A 23,751-nucleotide genomic window follows, 5' to 3' on the forward strand; every position below is an offset into this window, starting at 1 on the left:
TAGCTGCAGCTTCTTAAAAAGCTCTCTCAGGATTACCTTGAAGTTCAATTTTTGATGTCCACCTCAGTATCTCAAGCCATGATGATCTATCTCTCTGCTTTAACTTTTTAGTTTGCCTAGAACAGCAAAAGGCCTTTCACCAGCTGTGAAACTGTGACTCACTCTGAAGAACCAATTCATTGTTATCTGCAAGGAAGAACTACAGCCACCTAATTCCTTTAGGACTGTTCCCTGCTTGTGTACCATCATTCATTAAGGAAAGTATCCTCCCATCCACATGTAAATGTAGAACTACAGAGAGCAATGTGAGATTGCTCCCAGCATACATTTCCTGGCACTTAGACTAACCTCATTTTGCAAATTCAAATAGAGCTTTTGCTTCTCCTGCAAAACTAGTCCGCAAAACCTTAGGTCTCACTGTGGAAAAGATTTTCCTGATATTCAGACAATCTTTCCACTTCTTCAATATTTTTGACCGCTGTGATGAATCAAATTGTTATATGCAGAAAATCAGTTAGAAAGGGTAAGTCCAACCCAGAAAAGCATCCAAGTTCAGACAGCTGTATGAGGACTAGTTTGATATTACAAGCCTCTATGAAAAAAAAAATTTTTTTTTGAGCAGAGGTCTCTCCACCTGTGTAACTGGGCAGTCTGGTGGCACACTCTATGTGTATAGTTAGAGATTTTCACCTTCAAATGTCTGGACAAAATGCAGGCATTGCAAGAATTTATAATTTCTCCCTTCTAGAGGTAAAAACGTCTTTTGTCAGTGTTAATCTTTTCATGCAAACATAAATCATAGCTGGAATGCAAACAATGTATTGAACACTGACCTTCACACATTCAGTTTCATTAAAGGGTGGGCAGCCAACTGAAGAGGAAACCAGAACTGGTCCTATTGCTGTGTTAGTGCATTCATATCTGATGCAGTTTGAAATCCAAACAGTACCAGGCTGTTAAAAATTGTAAGCCAGAATTCTTACTCAGCAACTCAGCAAAAACAGTATTATAAGTATTTATAATACAATTCCATTGAATGTGGTCTTGTCTGAATCAAAAGTAATCCTTATAGCAAAATATAATTTAGATGCATGTTAAAGTTTTGTTTAAGTACAGAACTTGAAAGTCCACTAAACATATAATGTTAAGCAGGTTCTAAAATAGTCAGGTTGACAATAATTCTCTGATATATCAAATCCCTTAATCTTTGTAGACAGCTACATGATTGACACTCCAAGAAATTAATGTTGTGTGCATGCAAAACTATTCCTAGTATTTGGCCAAATAAAGCTGTTCTTTGCACATTTTATATGACAATGTATGTACAGTAGCTTATTTTTTTTGTTTACTGCTCAGTATTTTGAGGGAGTAAGACATGTATAAACTCACCTTAAAATTGGAAACTGTGCCATTGCTGAAGGTATGGAGACAAGACAAGTTCTTACAGCTACCACAGCAAGTTGTTAAATCTTTTGGAGGCTGATAGACTTGGTTCTGCCAAAATAAAATAGATTATTCCTTGTATGAGACCATCTTGCAGCTCAACATTTTACTACAGTAACGGGCAGATTTTTTTCAGGTATCTGATTTTAGGGAAGGTTTTTAAATAACTTTCAAAACCACATAGCTTACATTTGTACACACTGTACATTCATGAAGCTTTTATAAAATACCTTAGACCTTAACTGAAGTAAATGGGGAGAAGTTCCAACTCTTGTGAGAATGAACTGGTCTTTCTACCATTTTCAAATGTAAGTCTGACAGCTTACTTCAAGAACCACTGAAATTTTGACTTTTTACACATTAGACATCAAGTAAGTACATAATTAGAAGAAGTAATCTATATAATATTCCCATGGTAATGTATCATACTTTGTAAAAAGACGAGGTATCATTTCCTTATTTTACAAAGCTGTTTTCACCACATTTAGAATTATTCTTCTATTTATAATTATTGTCTTCCCAATTCTTATTGAGCTAATGTCTGCCAGGAATTTGTACCAGTTTGCACATAATGCAGCTAAAGTTATACAGGGATGCAAGGTGGCAGTATGCTATATACATTAGTTTGTGTAAGATTTACGTGGGGGAGAAAACAGTGAAGGGAGTGAGACTTCTATAAACTTCTATCAGAAGTGCGGTAGCACGTCATTAGAGGGAGATCTCATAGTTACTCTTTTGATCTTGTTCCTATGACTAATCTACTCAACAAAACCCAGGGAAATGTAATTAAGACCACCAGTCACAATATACTGTCTCAAATTCTGAATTTCTTACAGCTTTGCACTTGACAGTACAGTCTATTGAAGATGTGTTTATTCGGTAGTATTTAGTGGAGGGATCAATCACATTTGTACAATAAGAAATATGGCAAATGCCATCTGCACTGTGTTCCACGACCGTTTGTCCAGGAAGCAGCACACCTCTCTCATTACTCAGGCAAACTTTGTCTCTCACTACAAGAAAACAAAAAAATAAACAGCATGCTCAGGACAATCAGCTTGGTATCAAAACTCTGTTAAAAAATGTTTCAAACAGTAAAAAGGAATGGAAAAAGCTACTCTACCTCTTTAAGAATTATGGGTCAGATTTTCAAATATAAACTGTTAATACTAGTCTAATGCTTCACTATAATTGCCAAATTATTTTAGATATAACCATGCATGGAATCTAAATAAATATATCATATTCTATTAGCTGCACCACCAAAATGACAGTGCAGGCTTCTTCAACTAATCTGTTTTACAAGTCTACTTCAGTATAAGAATATACCTGAGAAATTTTGGTTTCTCCCCACTGATTACTGAGGGTGCAGAGGATAATTAGCTCAGAAGTATACAACTTTGATGTAGAAATCTAGGCAAGAACAATCCCAACTCTATTGGCCAACTGGGTGCCCCACAGGAATTATTTTCTCCTGAGTTTTCCCAGATGCTATTGGGCATGCTCTAAGATGAGTTTGCATGGTGCTGAATGCTATCCTTGATCTTGCAAAGCACATAAGCATATCTACCAGCTCCTGAGTAGTTCCCATAATGGGTTAGTGGGACTTTTCTATATGTGGACATTGAGCGTGTGTTTCAGCTTCTTGCTGGAGTCCTTACTCCAGCTCAGCAATATGCAGCTGCTTAGTCAACACCATCCAACTTTCCCAAAACTCTGTCTGCTATTTCCCTGCACAGACCTCCTGCTGCAGGAACTAACAGAATACAGGGACAGGCCATAAACAAACCAAGTACTTAGGGAGGGGTCCTATTTCCTTGCCTTTTCTTACACTGTTTGTGAATTATGTCAGTCAATTCTTTCCTCCTCAGTACCACGTTAGAAGTGAACATCTGATTTATAATTCCTAATTTACCTTAGCACTTGAAAGGTATTTCTATGAATTAAATTCTTTTCTGACTTACCACATTTGTACTTAACACAGTTACAGATATTTTCTGTACTGTTCTGAAACTGTTCATCTATCTGAAGTTTCTGCCCCTAAGTGTATAAAAGGAGAAAAAAAAGAGAAGTGAAACGACAGTGTTTTCTTATTTGTATGATCTTTTTCTTCTAAACACCTTTCCTTCAGGATTTGAGTAGCGGTATCTCTTGCCCCTAGAAACCTATTTTGAATCCACTTTCATCACCCACAGGGACATTTAATTTAGTAATGATACCAAATGGGAATTTTTTTTACACCTGAAAAATGGGAATGATTGTTGGTGTCAGTACAGCAGCCATTTAGGACAGAAAAGACTAAGGCAGGCCAATCAGGAGACGCAATGGCTTGCCTTTGCACAGAAATCTCCGTGCAATGTGAAGTGTATTCTTTCATGGAATAACTTAATGGATATAAATAGTATTACAATAGTACAGATGTACTTTTTAATTTTGCCTTTTATTGTTTATACGTATGCATATTAAGATTCTTCTCACAGTTTTCTGCCAGTCCTGATTGCTTATAACCAAGTTTCTTCATCTATGAAATGAAAGTACTAACACCACCCTCACTTACAAAGCATTTTAATTTCCTCTATAAAAAATGAGCACTATTTCCAATTCCTTCCTAGGACTCCAAACTATAATTTTTATAAATTATTCCCATCACAGTATTATTTTCTGGATAAAATAATGACAAGCAAAATCAAAGCATACCCAGTACTGACTGAGAACCTAACCAAGCAATGCTAATAAGCATTTTTGTAATGCAGGACAAGTCACAATGAAATACAGTTTATAAGTTCTGCATAGTCAGCGGTCTGAGAGCATGATATATGTTAACATATTCACTATAACAAATAATACTGACAAAACACTGTTGCTTTAAAGCATTTAGTTCTACCAATTTAAAAACAAAATTTTATCCCTGGGTACATGAAAGCAGTTCCATTCTACAAATACTGCAGGGCAGGATATGGTCATAAAAAAATATAGAAATATCAATGCTATACAGACGTATTATTCTGCAAGATATTTAAACTTAGCTGGCTTCTTAAAAATGGATATATCTTCTTGTAAAGCAATTTAAAAAAAAGAGAATGACACGGCATTTCATATTTCACTAACAAAACTATTAGTAAGATACAGATAAATAGATTTATTAATAAATTAATAAAAGAATACTGACAAAGAAGATTAATTTCATACCAGCTTGCACTGAGGTTTGGGGACCGTTTCGCATGCACATTCTAAAACAAAATATGATAACAGAAAGAATAGTTATAGAAAGTTATACACCATTTGCTTAAAACAGAACATCGGAGAATAGAAATTGCAGTTTTACAAGTCACCACTGAAGAAGTTGTGCTGGTTTTTGCAATATACCCATCTGGGGAGTCCAGAATTATGTTTGATTTCTATTCCATCCTGAAAACTAATACCAGCTGCTATGACCACCTTCACTTATTAAAACAATTTACATTGTAATGTTTACTGCATTGTATCAACTGCAGTCCACCTGAACACATTAAAAGAACAGATTATCATTCCAGCCGCTAGCCTCCTTGCAGCGATGACAATCATTACAATCTATATAAAACAATGGAGAATTGTGTTTAAGGCATCACAAAGAGATGTATGATATACTACCGTCTTTGTAAACTGGCAAATTGCTGACCTCTGAACCTAACTTTTTTTTTTCCATAAATAATTTGCTAACTCTTAACAAAATTTTCAAGATGGTAAGTCACCCAGTTTGGACAGGCAAATTCTACAGTATGCTATCACCCTTGTGAAGCAAAAAAACCCCAAACAGGCAGATTAAGAATTTCAGTACCATGAGATGACTTTTCTATATCATTTGTTCATGAGCAGAGCACAATGGTATAACTGGCTTAAACTGGACTTAAACCCAAGAGGCCAAAGCTCTTGTCAGCATCTTATTGTCTAAGGCAACTAAAATGAAAATCAGTCATTTTACCACAGGTCTGAAAGGGGCAGCACTTCTCTGGGCTCCATACCTCCACCAAGGACATGCCTAGCATACATTTGAATTCAGGACAACGATGTATTTCACAAACTAAAATTAAGGAAAACAAAGTCCAATAAACAAAGGTTGTCATATTTTGATGAACAGAAATATGAATCAAGAGATAGTAAATTACTTATTCATAATAAATACCTTTAGAAAACATCTTACTTGAAAAGATTAATAATCAAAATTTAATTGTTGCCATCAGGTAATAGTAGCGTGAAGTACAACTACTCTAGGCAAATATTTAAAACAGTTTTAAATCTCCAGAATTTGGCGTCTGAAATTACTCATTTGTCTCCATGATACAGATATTCAGATAATGCTTTAGGCACATCTGAAGTTTTAAAAACAAAGATTATTTGTTTAGGACTACAGATGATAGCTTGCTTATATGTACAAGTGGAGCTGTATCTCTAATCCATCATTTTTGGCACTGAACATCCACACTACAGAATTTGACGTTTTCTATTACTTAAAATATCAAAACCAAGTCAAACTTACTACACTGGTAGGTAGGGCAACACCTCTCTGTAGTGTTGGTATCCACAATAAGAACTTCTCCTTCTTGACATTTGGGTATTTGATCAGAGCAAGCCCCGCATGCTGGAGAAAACAATTATTTAAATCTAAAACATAGGAAGAAATTTTACTACTGCCTAGGAAACATGCCCGTAAGTTTGTCACAGACACATATGAAAGAGAACAGAGATACTCTGCATTCATTCTATATAGTCCCTATACAAGAGGCTAATTTTCAGCGCAGATTGCCTATTCTTTGTCCCCTGATATAAAGAATGAATACATTGTTGATGAGTCAGATCACAAAACAGGATTTTCTCTCCCTTTCTGTTATGAAAAATTTTGCTAGATTTTCTCTCCTACCAAGTCACCCTGTTGTTTTCAGGAACGCTCCTCTGCTCTAATTATAGGATCTTTGATCCCAAACAGAGGGCATCTCCTGTGATCCCAGTGCTATTCTCCCACTTGAACACATATGAAAACCTCAATAGGTACTTTTTTATATGTACAGTGCAAAGACTCATTACATCAAAAAAGAGACAGAAGGATGCTATGTGGACAGCGAGAAGAGCCAAACACAGCACATCTCCATCACATGATCAAAGTGACGCCCTGATTACTGTAAATAACAGAAGTGTAATTCAAGTTTTCTATTAACACTTAATTTTTTGCACATGGAAGAGCTAATCAAGATGAATCGACCTTTGATTCACAGATATCTATGTGCAAAAGTAAATTCAATAGGACCTCATTATCACATTATTATCATAAAGAAAACAACCATATGGTAACATCAGAGCTCCTACGCTGATGCCAAAAGTGCAATTTTATTATTGAATTAAGTCATTAAAGACCAAGCCCCAAAATAACTGAACGAATTTACATAATAGTCTCATATGGGATATTTACCATTGACTAAGATGGGCCATAGCTGATACAACAGAACATAAGGAACAAGAGCATATATTACTTCGGACTTCTTTCAGATAAAATATTCATGCAGCTGGTCCCACAGACTGTACATGGACAGTCTCTCAAAAGCCGTCAACTCCCTCATCCATGGACTCCACCACCACTCCTCTACATGACCCAAGAATATTACTCAGTCGCACAAAGCTGTTTTGAGACTCTTGATGAGTTGTTGCCATTTCTCATGTTTTGTAAAATGAATGCCCATTTGTTTAACCACTTTCAAGCCTTACTATGTTGGGAGAGCTAAAGGAAGTACAAGGAGCCTTAATTGGCAAGATAATAGTAGGTATCATTGCAAAGGCAAAAACACTTATAGTCTCAACCAGCCAGATACTCTACCACATATATAGGAAATGCAGCAGGTACTCTCCACCCGAGCAGCAATTAGTGTTTGATCATCTTGACAGCTTGGCATCTGCTCCACTGGTTCACATTTTGCTGGGTCACATTCTGAAAAAAGTACAACAGATGTATTTCTTTATACAAAGTATAGCATTCCTCCTTTGTTATGCTATAACCCTAAGAAATGGCAGTGCAGAGCAGAGAAATACTACAAGACACTTTAGAAAAACTTTTACCTTGTATCGCAAGAAAGCAAAGACACATTCTTGCCTGATGTTAAACACAAAACTCCTTCATGATTATATCTGCTCAAATTGAGGCACAGACCAACCCTGAGCTTTTAGATGAAAGAATTCTGTAAATGGCCATGCTAACCATGATGTTTATACTAACTACCCTTTTGCTTCTAAGTTGATCTATTTAGTTTACTGAATGTCTTTTACAGGGTGAACTTTTTTACCTTTTCAAAAGAAACCTACCGCAAACATAGTTGGGACAACAGGATTCTTCACTGTAGTAAGTGACCAGCTTTTCCAAACCATTACACTCAGGGATTAGGGGTTCACAGAGGCTCTGATTACAAACTGTTACATAAAGGGAAAGAAAAAAAAACCCCTTCTAAACTATTTTACACATTTATAAGTTGAGTAGAGCAGTGGCAAGCAGTATTTACAGTTTGATACCCTGAATCTCCAAATAACAACATGCATATGAAAACCACAACAAACTAGCAAAAAAACCTGAGGCAATATTCAGAAGTGTCCAGCATTTGCAACACTCTCCATGGAGGCAAAGTTAAGCTAGAGCTGAGTGCTTGTGAGAATTTAAAAAAAAAAAAAAAAAAAAAAAAAAAAAAAAAAAAAAAAAATTCCTGTGGAAAACTCACTGCAACGTCATCCCAGGTGGTCAAAACATGAAAACTGCTTACAATTTCTTTTTGAAGATGGACTTTCTAAGGTAAATAAGGATTAAAGAAAAAAGCTTTTAGATCCTTTTTTTACTGCTCACTTTGTAAATTAGATGAACAATAATCTGATCTTTTTTCCTAGTAACTAGTTATATCATTTATTTGTATTTGGATATTAAAAATAAATCAGTAGCCTGTACAGCTGAGAGGAACACAATTCATATCCAAATAAACACACAGCTATTTCACAGTCCTTATAACTCTTGTCCCCTCCCCTCTATCTCTCCCCCCAAACCTACTGGATATTGAGCCAAATAGTACAAAGTTTCTACAGTTTTCTACATAATCTGTAAATTCAAACCAAAGTAATTTCCATTCACCTAAAAAATAGGATGTGTAACAGGAAAACAATCCACAGAGAAAGGATATCTGCATATTCCAGTGGGCAGTATTCATAATCATTAAGGAATACTTACTACAGATCTTCTGAGGACAACATGTCTGATCACCAGGAACAAGCAAGGCCACTTCTGCAAATCGCAGACAGTCTAAATCGTGGATATCTGAACAGTCATACTCCACTGGAATAATGGTCTCACTGTCAACACATTTTTGCATACAGCATCCGCTCAAAGAAGTTTTCCAGATCTCACCTACTGCATGAGGTGCTCCTGAGCTGTCTGTACAAGCTAGATCAGGACAACAGAAAATGGAAGTAAGTCCTTTTTACTTCAAATTTTGACCACCATTTTCTTCCACAGTGGGTATGGAACTATGAAGTGTAAAAATCCCAGAGTTTTAAAGGTATCACCTATCCCCATCACCCCACAAAAAAGGGAAAAAGGAGACAGTCTGAGACTGAGTTGGTATGGGAAAGCAAGCCACTCAATACTCTCCAGAGGATCAGGGCCTCCACTTTGTTTTGTGTCTCCACTGCAAGGCTAGTCACTTAAAATCCCAATCCAATCCTTTGTTTTTAAAGCAGTGATCTGAAAAGTTACTTTTGTATTTCACACACAGCAAAACTATTATTAATTTACAGTGCTTTATGTAATCTGATTTATAATAAACTGCATCTTTCAGGTTTGTGTTGTTAGTGTTAAGTATTGGTCCAAAATTTGGTGTGCTCAGGCAGAATTGTAATGTAAAAAAATATCAATGCTGGCAGGAAGAACATAAGACATATACATGTATTATTCAAAATGTGTAATTAACTATTGTTGCATGTCTTTCGAATGCCATTTAGTATCAATAGGTTCAAGCCCTTGGCAAGGGCTAGGTGAAAAGGAGGCCAAGACTAACATACTTAGAATACTAGGATGCATGAACATGAGCAAACCCTTCCGTTTTGAAGAGCATCCTCCAGCTGAGAGAAGGTGAGCAAAATTGTATGTCACAAGGACATTCCCTGCTTGCTCACCTGTACAGTTAATGTTTACTGAGTACCTAGAGTCCTCAAGTGAATGACACAAGCAGAACCCACACAACATCAGGCCAGAACTCAACTTACTACTGATGAAGTATCTGACCACCAACCTGCAGATTATAAAGAAGAAAATCACATCCAAACATACCACATTTTTCTTCAGGAATACAGACAGCAGTGTGAGCTCGGTGAAGGATGGTCCCTCCAGCACAGACACAGCCTTCTGTCAACACCGAGCAGGAGTCTGAGTCTAGAGAGGCAACCTCATTATTCTGACAACTATCTGCAACCTCACAGGCAGCTATACAAGCCTGATAGGAGAAGTTTTCAGAGCAGGGGAAGGCTAGGACAGAAATAAAAAAATCACTCATTCTGAAGTTGTAATCACATGAGGCAGTACCTAAGAGAAGACATTATTGTCTTCTTGTCAACCTCCTGTGATTGCCAATTTAGTAGGATCTACCAACCTATAACACCAACACAGACTAGTTACCTTCTACATGACAAAATCAAACAAAAGGAAGTTCCGAGCACTTCTACTTTTCTTCTTGTAACATCTTCATCAGGCTTTGGTTTGCATTTTGGCAGCAGAGATATCAAACCATGCAACAGTGCTGACATTAAGTAATTTAAACTTCAAAAGCATTTGCCAATACTACACGGATTAACAATACACTGTTCTGGATCATGCCGAATACTTTGCAGTGGCTAAAGAAAATACAGTGATTACTAAAAGGGCAAAGCTTTCTTAATTACAAAAATATATAAGTAAAGGCAAATTCAGCATCGTTTTACGTGGAGTAATAAAGAATGGGATGAACTCATTACTATATTTAATAGATTTCCACACTAATTACTCTCTTGTATGTGTGTGTGATTTTTAAGTCAACGAACACAGTTAAATTTAACATTCTTTATACTACTAATGTAAATTCATTGACATGTTACGGGTGCATGCAGAAATAGACCAAAAAAGCATCTCATTTTGATTTAACTTTTGCTGTTGAAAACTTAACATGATCTTTCATTGGTTCAAAATAGTGATTAAAGCTGCATAAATATGGCAAACAGAGAATGACTACAAATGCCAACAATGTGGTTCTGTGAACTACCAAAATATATGATCCTCATCATGTAATGATACCTAAATCATACAGCAACACCATATGGAATCATGGTAATGAGACAAAATCCAGTGCACAAAGGGACTGCCTGCTCAAAAATGAAGAAGGTTCCAGTTTAGACTTTAAAGATTAACTGGGAGAGGAGGTTGATTTTATTCAGCTCCTCACTACTAAAAATGGCGATAATGCCCTACAGGAAATATCTATTAGAGCTCTGTAAATAGAGGAACTCAGGCTTTTAAAAATCAGTCTACAGCATATCAACACTTAGTGACCACAAAATCCAGATGCAACTTCATGGTTCTTCTGTGCTGGGCACGCACCATCAGAGGTCACTGTGGTATAAAAATAAGAGTGATGTGTCCCTTCAAGACAGATGGAGTACCTAACTATATTTACAGATACACTTTGTAAGATCTCTTTTTAAACAGTTATTTGCTAGTAAAATCCATACAAACCAAAGAGTTTAAAAAAAAAAATTACTGTTTTTAAGGTTTAGACTCCATGGCTATTATTTGCAGGGCATTACGACATGCCTGCATGAAGCCTGTACACATGTACACACCTTAAATCACTTTAAAAAAGACATCACTTATGATTTCTATGTACAGTGAGTTCTCTTATTTTTGTAGATCACGCATCATCAATAAGTCTTTCCCTTTTCAAGCAGTGAAACCACAGATCTCCCTATGTTATCGCTGCATAGGGCTTTTCCTAGGCAATCGTTGACAGCATAAACAGATGCTGTAATCCAAATTTTCTATTTACGCTACTGACAACTACAGATCCCATTTGGCCTTACATTTTAGTATGTTTCTATGGGAGATGTCTTCTGCCAGGATACTCTAGCTCTCAGGCTTTACTCCTTACTTTCCGCCTAACCTCAAAGGAGTTTTCACTTCTCTAACCCCTTCTCCAAAGACACAGCTTTCTGGAGCAGCATCAAGCAGATATCGCCAATTCACAATACCACAGAACTTTCTGTGGCTTCCTCCCTTCCACAGCCAATTCTGTTGTGTTTTGGTTTTATCAGTGGAAATTGGCTAAGAGAAATGAACGCTACATTGCAAGTGAGAAGATTTGACTTCTACAGTCAAGTATGTTATAAGCCAGAGGCAGACTTCTGAGCAAGGTCCTTTAGCTTCTGTCTCCCATCTGTGAAATGGCTATAATGATCCTGATCCCTTTTGCACACTGCTTTGAATTGTATCATAAAAAAATGCTGAATTTATTATCTTAATAATGACTTCCAAAGTATGTGAGGACTCAAGGAGCATTGGTACTTTCAACTTACAGTAACACTTACATTAAGCAAATTTTGTATCTGTGAACACTAGAGGTACACATACATGCAGAATACTTACGGCAGTAATCAGAACTCCTCCATTCTATACAAATATTAAATTTGTTGCACATTGCCACATAGACAGCTAGCGAAATGCATGGATTTCGAATGTACTCAGCATCTTGAACCCATATATTACAGAATAGCTCAGGTGAAACCTAATAAAGAAAAAATAAAAAATAAAAAATATTGCACCTTCATAGAGACCCTGCTAGGTAGGAAACAGACTGACCTTTTTAAATATCAGCTACAAACAATGAAGCCAAAAGTTCTTGGTTCACAGTAAGCAAGAGGCCACCAGCCTTCACTAGTGTACAAAAAGACTCTACTAGTGTTTAAAAGTAAGGCTTCCTGAATGTTGAAAAAATATAAGAAATCCTTATATTCCTCGGTTTCATCTCTTCTAAGTGCCAAGGCAAGAGCTAATACAGTTTTTCCAACAGAAGGCATAATTACTGATTGGTCCTTGTTTTTCCTTACCTCTAGATTTTGTCTATTTTTGGCCTCCTCTTCATCAAACTCAACAATATACAAAAGGTGAAATGGTAAATGTACTCATATGAGCACAAATACATACGTTACTTGCACACTGTGAGGTTGTTACTTGCTGTAGGTTTGCTTTAAATGATCTGTTCTACCCTCTCATCTCTCTAAGCTGGAACTCCTTGTCTCTAGAGCCTCTGAGAATGCAGGCTCTCAGATCACCTACTGCCATTTGGAACTTGTTAAATTACTGAGCACTTACGGATTAATTAAATCCTAAAACTGTCTTGTTTTACTTTGCTCTACATCATATTGTTACACTTGAATTAGCTGGGACCTATTTATAAATTAGATGGTATTGTCAAAACTAACAGATATATTATGAATTCTGAAAGCGTTAGTTGCTTATTGCAACTCTCCTATCAAGCTGCCACACTCTTCAATTATTTTTACCTTGCAACTGTAGATACAAAAAGGTGTATATCTCATTCCACAGATGTGGCTACATATAGCTTCACATTAATGAAGTTATCAAGTATACAAAATTATATCAGAACTGCATTCTCTCTCAAAATGTAAGCTTCTGAAATAGTTAACATACATAAGGATGACAGCTGCTGAAGGTCTGGTTCAACACCAGTCTTAAGCACTCTGAGCAGTCCATGACTGAGCAATTAGCTTCCCGATGCCTGTCTTCTCCAACATACTTTAACGTGTCTGGCACTTGCCAGCTGTCTATAAAAGTCGACGGAGCATCACTTTTGCTTAAAAATGTCCTGTTGGGTAGCATCAGGTCATTTTCCACGCTTCTATCACAAAACCCTGTGTATTACCAGAAGAAAAAAGCAGGTAAACACCGCATGGTTCATTCTGAAGTATGTTTGAAGTGGCATATTCAAACAAGTGAATAGCTTTTAAAAAACTTATACGACATGACAGTATCACAACCCACAACAGATGTGGAAAGTCTCTGGCACATCAAAATACACAAAATTCAGACAAATTAAGCAAAGCAAAAGTAAAGATGCATCTATGAATTCAGATAGATGAAAGGAAATCTACTGCATATCAAAGAGCTGTTCACAGAGCCCAGCTATGGCACACAAGCTTCATCCCTCAGTTGCACGAGCACTAAAAATGTATTTTAAAAAAGGTTACAAAGCACCTCCATGTATAGCAACAAATGAAAACTGTGAATGTTATAAGAAGAGGGACCTCCCATAAAATGCCAAGATGCTTACCTGATACTGTACTTCAGAAATACTGTACTATTCTACTTATGCTTCTGAGCTGTCTTAAGCATCTATTGACTTAAGCTGCACCATGGAAGTGCAGCTTTTGGCACTTCCAGGTATGCTTATATTACAGGAAAAAAAAAAATCAAACTTTTCTGTATTCACTTCTCAGAAGGCAGCATCACATTTTGTTTCTGTTTAAGGTAGCTGGCAATTCTGAAACACTTTGGAGCAAAAGAAGCAATGTAACATATGGAGAGTGACTTGGGTCAACACAGAACATCCAAGTATTACAGTAGTCTCCTCTGGAAGGTCCTTTAAGAGCCAGCTGGTACAAAAAAGCAAAATGATGGATCAGTCCCCCATTCTTTTGTCCTAATCACAATTTCTGAGACTTTTGTATTAGACTTCTAGAAATGTTTTCTTCTGATGTCTCCACAAACTTGCATGGCAATTCCAAATCTTTATCTGTTCAAAAACCATTTGTAGATTTAACCCTTTTCTAGAGAACTGGTCCGTTTTACCGTTTTTCACCAATTCTTGACGACAAGAGCAAGCCATTGACAATCAGTGATACAGCAACAGGGATTCAGAGAAAAAAACAGCTTTTGAAACTGTAACAATTATTGGACCAAAAATGTTTCTGGTTGACGTTTTTGAGGTTGTGAGTCTATGCAACACAAATAGGAAGTACTTGATGGTTCCAAGAGACTTCAAAGGATTGCTATCATGTCTGGGCTATCTTTTTCCACTTCTTCTCTTACACAATGACAAGGAGATTTAACACAGCAAAACTAAGGCTTCACATTTGGCTTTGTGGGATCTGTTTGCAGCTGAAACTGACATGCTTGTACTCTTCTTCACCAGTTTTTCTATAGAGATGTCCATGTTCCCTTCCCACATTCCTCTCATCTCCCACACCAGCTCTTCACCTGTTGCCACGTTCGTGTGATCCTTCTACTGTAAAAGACACTGTTGTCTCTGACACAGATCCTTCCAAGGAATGCTCATGCTGCAAAACTGTAATGGTGCCTTCAGTTTTATCATCTCCATGAAGCTGAGAAATTAGGATCTACCAATACTGCAGTTCAGCTAAAAGACATCTGAGAAAGCTCAAATACAAGAAGCAGCAGGCTAACACAGGAAGCACAGGAGATCAGGGTAGACTAATTTACCCTGAAAAGATGCAGTACAGTCAGCTCATTTAAAGCAGGCTCTGGTAAGTCGCACCAGACAGCACTGTGCAGGCAGACTTATGCAGAGAATCCCAATCAGAGATGAATACCAGAAAAATACAGCACATTCTCTGAAGAAGTTGCACTTGGAACACCATCCACAGAAATGTGCTGTCCTCTAGTTAAAGTGCCTTGTAAACCAGGAACATAATGTTCCCCATTCTCCCTATCACAGTAGTCAAACAGGTAAAGGCAAAACAGACTTTCAGGATAACTTGAATCGGGCTTACTAAAAAATAGTCTTTACTTTCTTGTTTCTGTTTAATCTAATTACAGTAACAATTAGCCAAACAGAGCCAGAATGATGTTGAAAACAAAAGTTAGGGCAAATTACAGACAATAATCCAATTTCAAAATGGCAGTAAATTCTAACTCTCTTCCTTTGTGAGAAGCACATTACTGTCTGCAGGACTTGGAACTGGACTGAGCTATCACTGGTATTCGATACTGAGCTACAAGCATTTGCCCTTTCTGAAACTGGAAAGATATCCACTGTAATTATATGAACTCTGTAACCCTGGTTTCCAGCTCCAATTTACAACAGATAAATTTAGGGAATCAGGCGTCACAGTAGGGATTTGCATCAACAAATACACGCTTGCAAAAGCTACAGCACCAACAGCTTATTCAAGGCTATGTTTTTAGAAAGAAAGAAACTACGTGAAACTATTGAGAAGACCTAACAGAGTGCAACATTATGGTTATTTAACCCATTACTATTAAAAAATTCCCTCTGAACTATTTCCTCCAACAGATAAATTAAGATTAGTTCTCTCAAATTAACATTTCCTGTGAATTCTGACCTTTAGAAACTGAAAATAGCACATATTACTTCCTATCAGATGGATATCAAACACTAAATCTGTAAGTGACCTTATTTGACATTATGGATTTATGCCTGACTTACTTATTTGGGTTTGGTTACAGCAATCATGGCTGCGATTCAAACAAATTACAGTCAGAAGCAACACTACAGGTAAAAAGCAATTACATGGATAGGTATCAAATATAACTTCAACAATTAACAAAATAATAATTTAATTTTAATAGTACCTTAAACTTTGCAAAGATCTGCAATAACTCTTTCAGGACCAGATCTTGCAAAAGATAATTTATGTCATTAGGAAAACGTGCCTCCCTAGCAAAGCATCTGAATGCCTTTATTTCTTGCACTACTCTATACTTACCACATAGTCCCAAAGCTCTTGGTTCTCTGGTACTATTAAACTCAATAATCATCACACCTGTGCTGTGAAACCACTGAATTCTGATTTTTGTTGGGGTCTCAACTGCATACTTGAAGCCTGAATCCTCGACTTTGTATCCGTATTTTCTAACAGTAGGCCAAGCAAATCTTGAATTTACTGTTATCTAAAATACACACAGAAGAGGTTAAATGTCAGGTACCAAGTGCTGTAGGTAGAAGAACTAAGGCCAGATTCTTGACAGCTTAGGAATCTAACTCATAACTAATTTCAAAAGAAGTCAGGCTCACCTCTACAGTGATAATATAGATACTAAAAAGACTAACAGTTTACGTGCCTTGCTCTGTGACTTACCTCATTAACTGTCCTTGTATCACAGTTTGACTCTGAATTTACAAGCAGTTTACTAAATTACAAAGTTGGAACAATGAATTGTATTACCTATTGTGTCCTACTCTAATCTTCAGTATCCACATGAGGAGGCAGTTGATTACAGAACTAAGATGCTATCTAAAAGCCAAAGAAAAACTAACCCTCAAAATACTTACTTTTCTACTTAAACGATTGATAATAATTTGGTTTGATACATAGGTTAAATTCAACGTTGCCAGGCACAAAGAAGGTGAATCTGAATTACTCTGTGGAGAAAGCAAAAATACATCAACCATGGTCATGATATGCAAAATATTCATACATTATCTACTTATTGTTTTTAGGTACTGGGACATTAAGGATTTTTGCGGGGGGTATGTTTTTAAGAGAGGAAAACTGCTGCTGATTGTAGTTTCAAGTCTGGACTACAAAGTTCATCTGGATAGCATTCTTGCAAAATAAACAAACAAAATATTATGATCTCGTGTTCAGCAACTATGTTCTATCACCTGATCTTAAAATTACAACAGAAATAAAGGTTTTCAGGAAAAAAAAATACAGTGGACTAGCTGTTTGGACACCAAAAAATATGAACTACAGATCTGAAGGCAAGCAAGAACAAGACTGGGAACGATGACTCTGTATGATATATGAACAGTAGAGAAGTAATGGATCAGAAATACACCCATACTGCCCAAGCTATACAGTGCTGAACAAAACAGAAAGCACTGAATACAACAGAAAAACAAATCTGAAAGTCATAAACAGATCTCTTTTTTCATATCAATCATATCAAACTTCTGGAATTAACTTCCATAAGGTACTACTTGGGACCAAACTTTGTGATGGACATTTATATGGACATCAAAATTACCTAGCTTTCATAGAAGAGACTGGAGTTTAAAGAGTTTTGTAAAGGCTCATGAGAAATTAACTCTTCATGACATAAAGCCAATCTACACTACCCATTAGGCAGGATGCCCACTAGGGTTTCTCTCTTCCCTCTCTGAAACAACAAGTATTTGCTCCTGTCGAAGACTTGGAATGCACAGGGTGGTCTAATTTAGTCTGACAATCCTACAGTCTTTTACAGCTCTGAAGATTGGCATTTCCAGTGCAAATTTCTTGGAAGGAACTATGCATACACAGTCAGGTGATAAAGCGCTATACAATTTGTAAGTGTTGTAAAGTGTAAGTACAATTCATAGATATTGCACAGAAATGAATAATTAACCACAACTATGTCATACTACTATGCCCTTCCTTTTAAGATACATCTTATTAGCAGTACGGAACACAATTTGTTAGCTGACAAATGTTAGTTACCATTCTACAGTCAAGGACATGGATGGTTATAGTTTCATCTCGAGTTTGACTAACAACATAGGATGCTTCTTTGAATAAAGCCAAATGATTTCCATCATAGGTTACAATGCTCAGATCAGAGAAAATTGTGCAACGACCTAAGAAAAATAAAAAAAAAGTTTTTTCTAACTTATTTTAGAATTTCTGTAAATATTACAAAATATGAAGATAAAATAATAAATTTTGTAAGATTAACTAGCTTATTAGAGTTTCATATATGCACATATATTTTCAGCTACATTTGATATTGTTGCACCTCTGTAAATGGACAGCAGAGTCAAATCCTGCATATTTCAGTAGGACAATTTGCAGGCCTCTGCAATTAATTAATTTCTTACAGTTCTTGCCAGCAAAGGTTTGTAATTTTTACAACCCCCAAACTAGCAAAAACATGAATGACAGTGGATCATGCCAGATCTTTAGTTCCCTTCTAGTCTTGCTCCTAAAGTGGGAGCTCACGTGGAAGGTTTCCTTCTTCCCAGTCTTATCGTTAAAGCTTTTGTGTTTCAAAGGGCTTGGAGTTCTATTATTTCAAACTCTAGAGCATAAGCAGAAATTTGCATTGCTTGACTCTGCATCCTTTCTTTGCTATTATGGACTACATTGAATTTACATCAAGGTTTGGATTCTTCCTGCCCAATTCTAGGTAATTGATGGGAGTGACTACAGTACAGCTGTAGTCCCCAAACTGTTAACAGAGCTAGTTAACAGTCTAGGGAATCTTCTCATCCTGAAGTAGATATAAGCTGAACCAAAAAATCCACTGACTATATTGACTAGGTGTCCTCTGATTAGACAGAAGACAAGATGGGTCTAAGTCAGACCTAGACATGTCCGCTGCAGATACCTAAATTTGGGTAAAATTAATATCCTATATTAAAGGAGCATTTTGATTTCATTTCCCTGGATGTAGAACTAGAATTAGAAATTGCATTAGACAATGAGTAAGCCGTACAATATGCATCTTCTATTTCGACGCCATGGTATAGAAGTGTCAGTTCTTAGCCTTCTTACATATGTATTAAATTGTTACCTAAATTAACTTCAAAAGTACTGCATAATTAAAACTTACATGCACATTCCCACTTTGGGCAGCATTTGTCACCATTCATTTGAGTAGCAAATCCTAAAACTCCACAGCTGGGTTGAGTTGCATTGTATGGGCAGTTTTGCGACTTATTAACTTGGATCAGTTGTCCATCCAAGCAAACATGTTTTATGCACTCATTTTCTGTGATTGGCTAAGGCACATTTAATAAAAGACATAGGTTACCATTCTTACCAAGGTAGTATCACAATATTGCAGAGTATTTGCTCAAAAACGGGGCTTACATTCTTCAGGTACAGAATACTTATGAATCCCTATGACACTGATGGAAGCTACAAGTGAAAAGCACCTTTGAAAAGCCAACCATTCTGAGGACAGTTTAAAATTGCTGTCCTGTTGTAAAGTGGAGAACAGCATTATTGAATTTTTAACTTTAAAAGAAGTTGAGAAGGAAAAGTATAGAAAAGCACAAGAGGAATAATAACAGGGATCTCTGGAAAGATGTACTTTAAAGAGGGCAACATAACAAAAAACTGCCATTGAACAATATGAAGCACCATATTTTGCCAAAACCCCATTCTTCTAACAGTCACACTCAGGAAACTGAGGCCCAAAACAGTGTATTATAGCACTTATGAAAACCGTTATGCACAATGAAATCATCCAAAGTTAGATACAATTGAGAAAGTAATAGGGCTCCCTGTTTGATACAGATATTTCAAATCCTAAAGATCAAAGTATCGCTCACAATTTTTTTTTATCAGTGTGTAAAAGTAACTAAGACTTATTCAAAACCAAACAGATTAATATTTATAGTTACTCACTGTACAAGTTTGAAGAGCTGGTGTTTCTCTAGGCAGCATAAAAGCTGATGCTGTGACTCCTGAAATGGCTTCAGCTGTTGCCAGTCCATCAGAAAGCGTTGTAGTCAAGTCATAAAGTGGTTTGGTAGACAAATAGGCAAATGAAGAAACTGATGGAGCTGTTGTGTCATTTGGATGGTCAGATATCATTAGCAGTGAACTCACAGAAGGCATTTGCACCTCAGATGATATCTCAAGTTTTGAAGTTTGAGTAGTACTGACTGATGACGCAGCTATAGAAGAAAAAGGTTTTGGTTCAGAGGATGAGCGTAGAATGGACAGTACTGATACACTTACATTAGAAGGAACTGCAGTTGTGTTTGTGAAATAGGGAGAGTAAAACGTCTGAGGTGTTTCTGGGGTAACAGTAGCACCCTGAGTATGGACAGCTTGGACTTCTGTTGGTAATTCTGGCTCTTCAGATTTTACTGTATCAAAGGACATGGCTCCTTTTGCTCCTAAAGTAAGAGAAAAATAGGTGGGCTTCACAGAGCTTGTGATGGATTCTGTTACTGCTTCTGCTTTGTCTGAAGTTGCTGTTACAATACTAATGTTTTGCCCAGTACTGCTTATTGTTGAAGAGGCTGAAGCTGCAGCTGACAAACGGGGCAGAGCTGACAACATTGTACTTGCTGGAAACGTGGAACTGTAGGTGGTGGTTGAAAGTGTGACTTGCTTAGGCAACACTGCTGTTTCCTCCGTACCGCTTCTGCCCATTGATGTGGATGGCCCACTCCCCATCATGATGGGAATTTCTGTTGTTTCTGGTAACAAAACTGATGAAGAGGTTGACTTAGATTCTGGTGAAGCTGTAGCCATTTCAAGTGTTTGACTTGATTGAAGTGATTCAGTAAATGAGGCCTGCCATGTGAATTTTAGATCAGTACTTGCCTTTTGTGTGGAAAGTGAAGGAAATGCTTCTTTTTTAACTGTAGCTAAAGAAGAGGAAGCTGTAAGCACTTCTGGTGAGGAAGGGAGAATTCTGGTGCCAAAAATCAAGTCAGCTGTCGTTCTAGTTGAGATCGTAGACTGCAAAACAGAAGTTCTTGATACAAATGGCTGCATGACTGAATCAGTTAAATGCAACTCTTTTTCAGTTGGTAAAATAACTTTTGTAGGACCTGCTGAGGTAGGTAATATACTTGAACGAATGCCTTCAGGTAGTGAGGTGATTAAGGGATATGAAGAAGTCAATTCTACTGTAGCTTCAGTTGTCCTAAAGACACGTTGTGGCTGACCAGTGGACTTTGTTAGAGTTTCTGCAGGATACTGGTAAATTGGGGCACTGCTTTGGCTTGTCAACAAAGGCTCAGAAGTCTGATGACCAAGTTCCATAGCCTTCTGAGTAGAAAAGTGTGGTATAGCCATGGTCTTTGTGGTCTGTACTGAAAGTTTATCTGCTGAAGATGTCTGCCAAGAGAAGGGGCCTACTGAAGATGGAGGAAAGGATGGCTGAGCTGTAACTGCTTTAAGTTTTACTGTATCTGTTATACTTTGGACTGTAGATTTCAATGCTGTAGAAACTATTTTAGTTCCTACTGGATATTTTAGTGTGGTTGTTACTTCTGGTATCATTTGTGTTAAAGAAGGTGAAGAAACCAATCTACCTGCTAGATACTGAGAGGTGGAGAAAGTGTAAGAAGACTTTGTTACTGGAAGTACAACAGAAGGGGACAGCGTTGATTTTTCTTCGGCTGTCATTACTTTTTTGGTTGTTATGAGCTGATTGCTGAATTCAGAGGATGGGGAGAATGTGGCAAAAGTGATATTTAAAATGGCTTTGCCTGGCGATTTGTCGTGTGATACTGTTGTTGTACTTGATTGTTCTGTTATAGCGGATAAAGCAGAGAAAGTCAGGACTGGAGAGGTCTTTTCTGTTGGTAACATAGACTTTGCTATAGTTGTTCTTGGATATAAAGAGATTGTTTCATGGGACGCATGCACAGGACTGAGAGTTGTCAGTGATGCTTCTTTTCCATATGAGGGTAGTGAAGGAAGAGAAACGTTTAAAGAGATTAGAGAACTTGATGGTGAAGAAGGGAAAGCAGATGGCTTTCTAGTAGAGATGCTAGTAATTCTTTCCACTTGTGATTTATCAGGCTTTGTTGTCAACAGTGTGGTTTCAGTTGCACTAAGGAGAGTAAGTGGAGATCCAGTGACAGATACTCTTTGAGCCGACTCTCTTTCTGTAGCTATGAAAGGAACTGTGGTGGTTTCTTTTGATGAGATAGAGGTTTTCATTGCTGGTGTGGTAACACTACCTGAATATCCTGAAGTGCTTGTCTTCACCGTACTTGAAACTCGAGTTGACTTGTACTTGGTAGATGTTTTTCCAGAAAACAAAGTTGACTTTGCTGCTAATTCAAAAGGGGATGTTATTTTGGATGTTACCTCAACAGACAAAGGTGTCACTCTCATAGTCTCAGCCACAACAGGATATTTAGTATATAATGTAGTCAGGAACTCTGTTGTGTTTAGAACCATGTATGAGGGATATCCGGTAGTTGAAACAGTTTTAAATGTTTTTTTTAATTCACCTGAAGCTGGAGAAACAGAAGTAGGAACAGACAGTGAAGGTCTTTTTGTATAAAGGGTGATGGATTTTTCAGTTGTAGAACTAGGATGTAGTGAATATGGAGGGAAATAAGAACTTGACGTATGCTCCACACGAGGTGTTGTTTGGGGAGTTTCCTTTTTAAGAGTTGTAAATGATAACAAACTTGTTTCTGAAGATCTTTCTTGAGTTTGCAGAGTTGTTGTCTTCAGACCTAGAGTTGTAGTGAAAGGTACCTCTGCAGTACCAGTCAGGTGTTGAACCATTTCAATAGGAGGTTCTGTAATTGCCTTTCCTAATGAAATAGGTGGTGCGGATGTTGGTGAAAATGTAGTCTTCATGCTTTGTTTGGTTAAAACAATTGCTGCTTTTGTTGTTGCTGAAGACACTGGTTTTAACAAAGACAAAGTAGTGATCACAGGAGAAAATGATGCTAATGTAACATTAGGCACTGTGCTAAAAGACTGTCCTATACTTATTTTCGTCCCTTCTGAAGTTCCCGTTAGGTTTACTGGTGGTGTATATGAAGGCATGCCCAGAGGTGGTGATGTGGAAAACCGGGGCAGATACACAGTAGTTTTTTCTCTTATTGATTCAAATGAACTGGGTGTATATGTTGTAAGTTCTTCTGGTTTTACTTGTGCTTCTTTTGTGGGGAGTGTTCTTGTGGCTATTTCTGGTATTTCCATTATTTTAGTTTTGACTGGAAATGTTGTTGTTCTAAGTATAAGAGGTGTCCCATTAAAAATAAGTGTAGAAACTGGTTTGCCTTCTGATTCTGTGCTTGTAGTCACTGCATGTGTAGCAGTTACTGCCTGAGGTTCTGTAGTCCTCAATAATTTAGTGAAAGCGCTAATGATCGGTTGTATCTTTGTGGAAGTTTCTGAACTGACAGTAGACGGAAACAATGGAGAAATGTCAACAGGAGAAGACAAGCTTACATTAGATTTAGTTGTCCCAGACATTGCTGTAGTGCTTCTCCCAGATGTCATTTCTGTTGACTGTAAAGAAATATTTGATGATAAAGTTATGGCTGGAAGTGTCGTATTAAATGTAATAGCTGAAAATGCAGTTTTCCCTGTAGTTGCAGTGAGTTGCAATTTTGAAGCAAGTGTTGTTTCCGTGTCCTTTGCTTCAGGTACAGGAAATGAAGTTACTGCTTCACTGATCACTGCCCAACTTGTACTTGATGTTATGTGTGAAACTGCTGGTGTTTGAATACTGGGTGGCAAAGGTGGACTATCATCTGCAGGTTCAATGCCTGAAATCAGACACAAGTAAATAGTAGTCTGAAATTT

General features: G+C 37.2%; 1 protein-coding gene across 4 annotated transcripts in view; it reads right to left on the bottom strand.

Moving 5' to 3' along the window:
- OTOG (otogelin) overlaps positions 1-23,751 on the bottom strand; it is a 110,958-nt gene that overhangs the window by 7,292 nt on the left and 79,915 nt on the right. For 3 of the 4 annotated variants that reach the window (XM_030038772.1, XM_030038771.1, XM_030038774.1), the window contains 18 exons: positions 19,861-23,714; positions 19,061-19,229; positions 17,950-18,086; positions 16,800-16,889; positions 16,234-16,417; positions 13,178-13,398; positions 12,113-12,251; positions 9,773-9,967; positions 8,675-8,887; positions 7,771-7,875; positions 7,289-7,399; positions 5,960-6,061; positions 5,405-5,503; positions 4,633-4,673; positions 3,408-3,483; positions 2,278-2,456; positions 1,390-1,494; positions 834-953 (listed from right to left, as the gene is read on the bottom strand). In XM_030038772.1, coding sequence (XP_029894632.1) covers positions 834-953; positions 1,390-1,494; positions 2,278-2,456; positions 3,408-3,483; positions 4,633-4,673; positions 5,405-5,503; positions 5,960-6,061; positions 7,289-7,399; positions 7,771-7,875; positions 8,675-8,887; positions 9,773-9,967; positions 12,113-12,251; positions 13,178-13,398; positions 16,234-16,417; positions 16,800-16,889; positions 17,950-18,086; positions 19,061-19,229; positions 19,861-23,714 — 6,140 coding nt within the window. Of the gene's footprint in view, positions 1-833; positions 954-1,389; positions 1,495-2,277; positions 2,457-3,407; positions 3,484-4,632; positions 4,674-5,404; positions 5,504-5,959; positions 6,062-7,288; positions 7,400-7,770; positions 7,876-8,674; positions 8,888-9,772; positions 9,968-12,112; positions 12,252-13,177; positions 13,399-16,233; positions 16,418-16,799; positions 16,890-17,949; positions 18,087-19,060; positions 19,230-19,860; positions 23,715-23,751 lie in introns of those variants that run through there. The other variant, XR_003926878.1, reaches the window with a different exon arrangement.

Source organism: Aquila chrysaetos, chromosome 16, assembly GCF_900496995.4.
Source record: "Aquila chrysaetos chrysaetos chromosome 16, bAquChr1.4, whole genome shotgun sequence".
NCBI classification, from domain to species: domain Eukaryota; kingdom Metazoa; phylum Chordata; class Aves; order Accipitriformes; family Accipitridae; genus Aquila; species Aquila chrysaetos.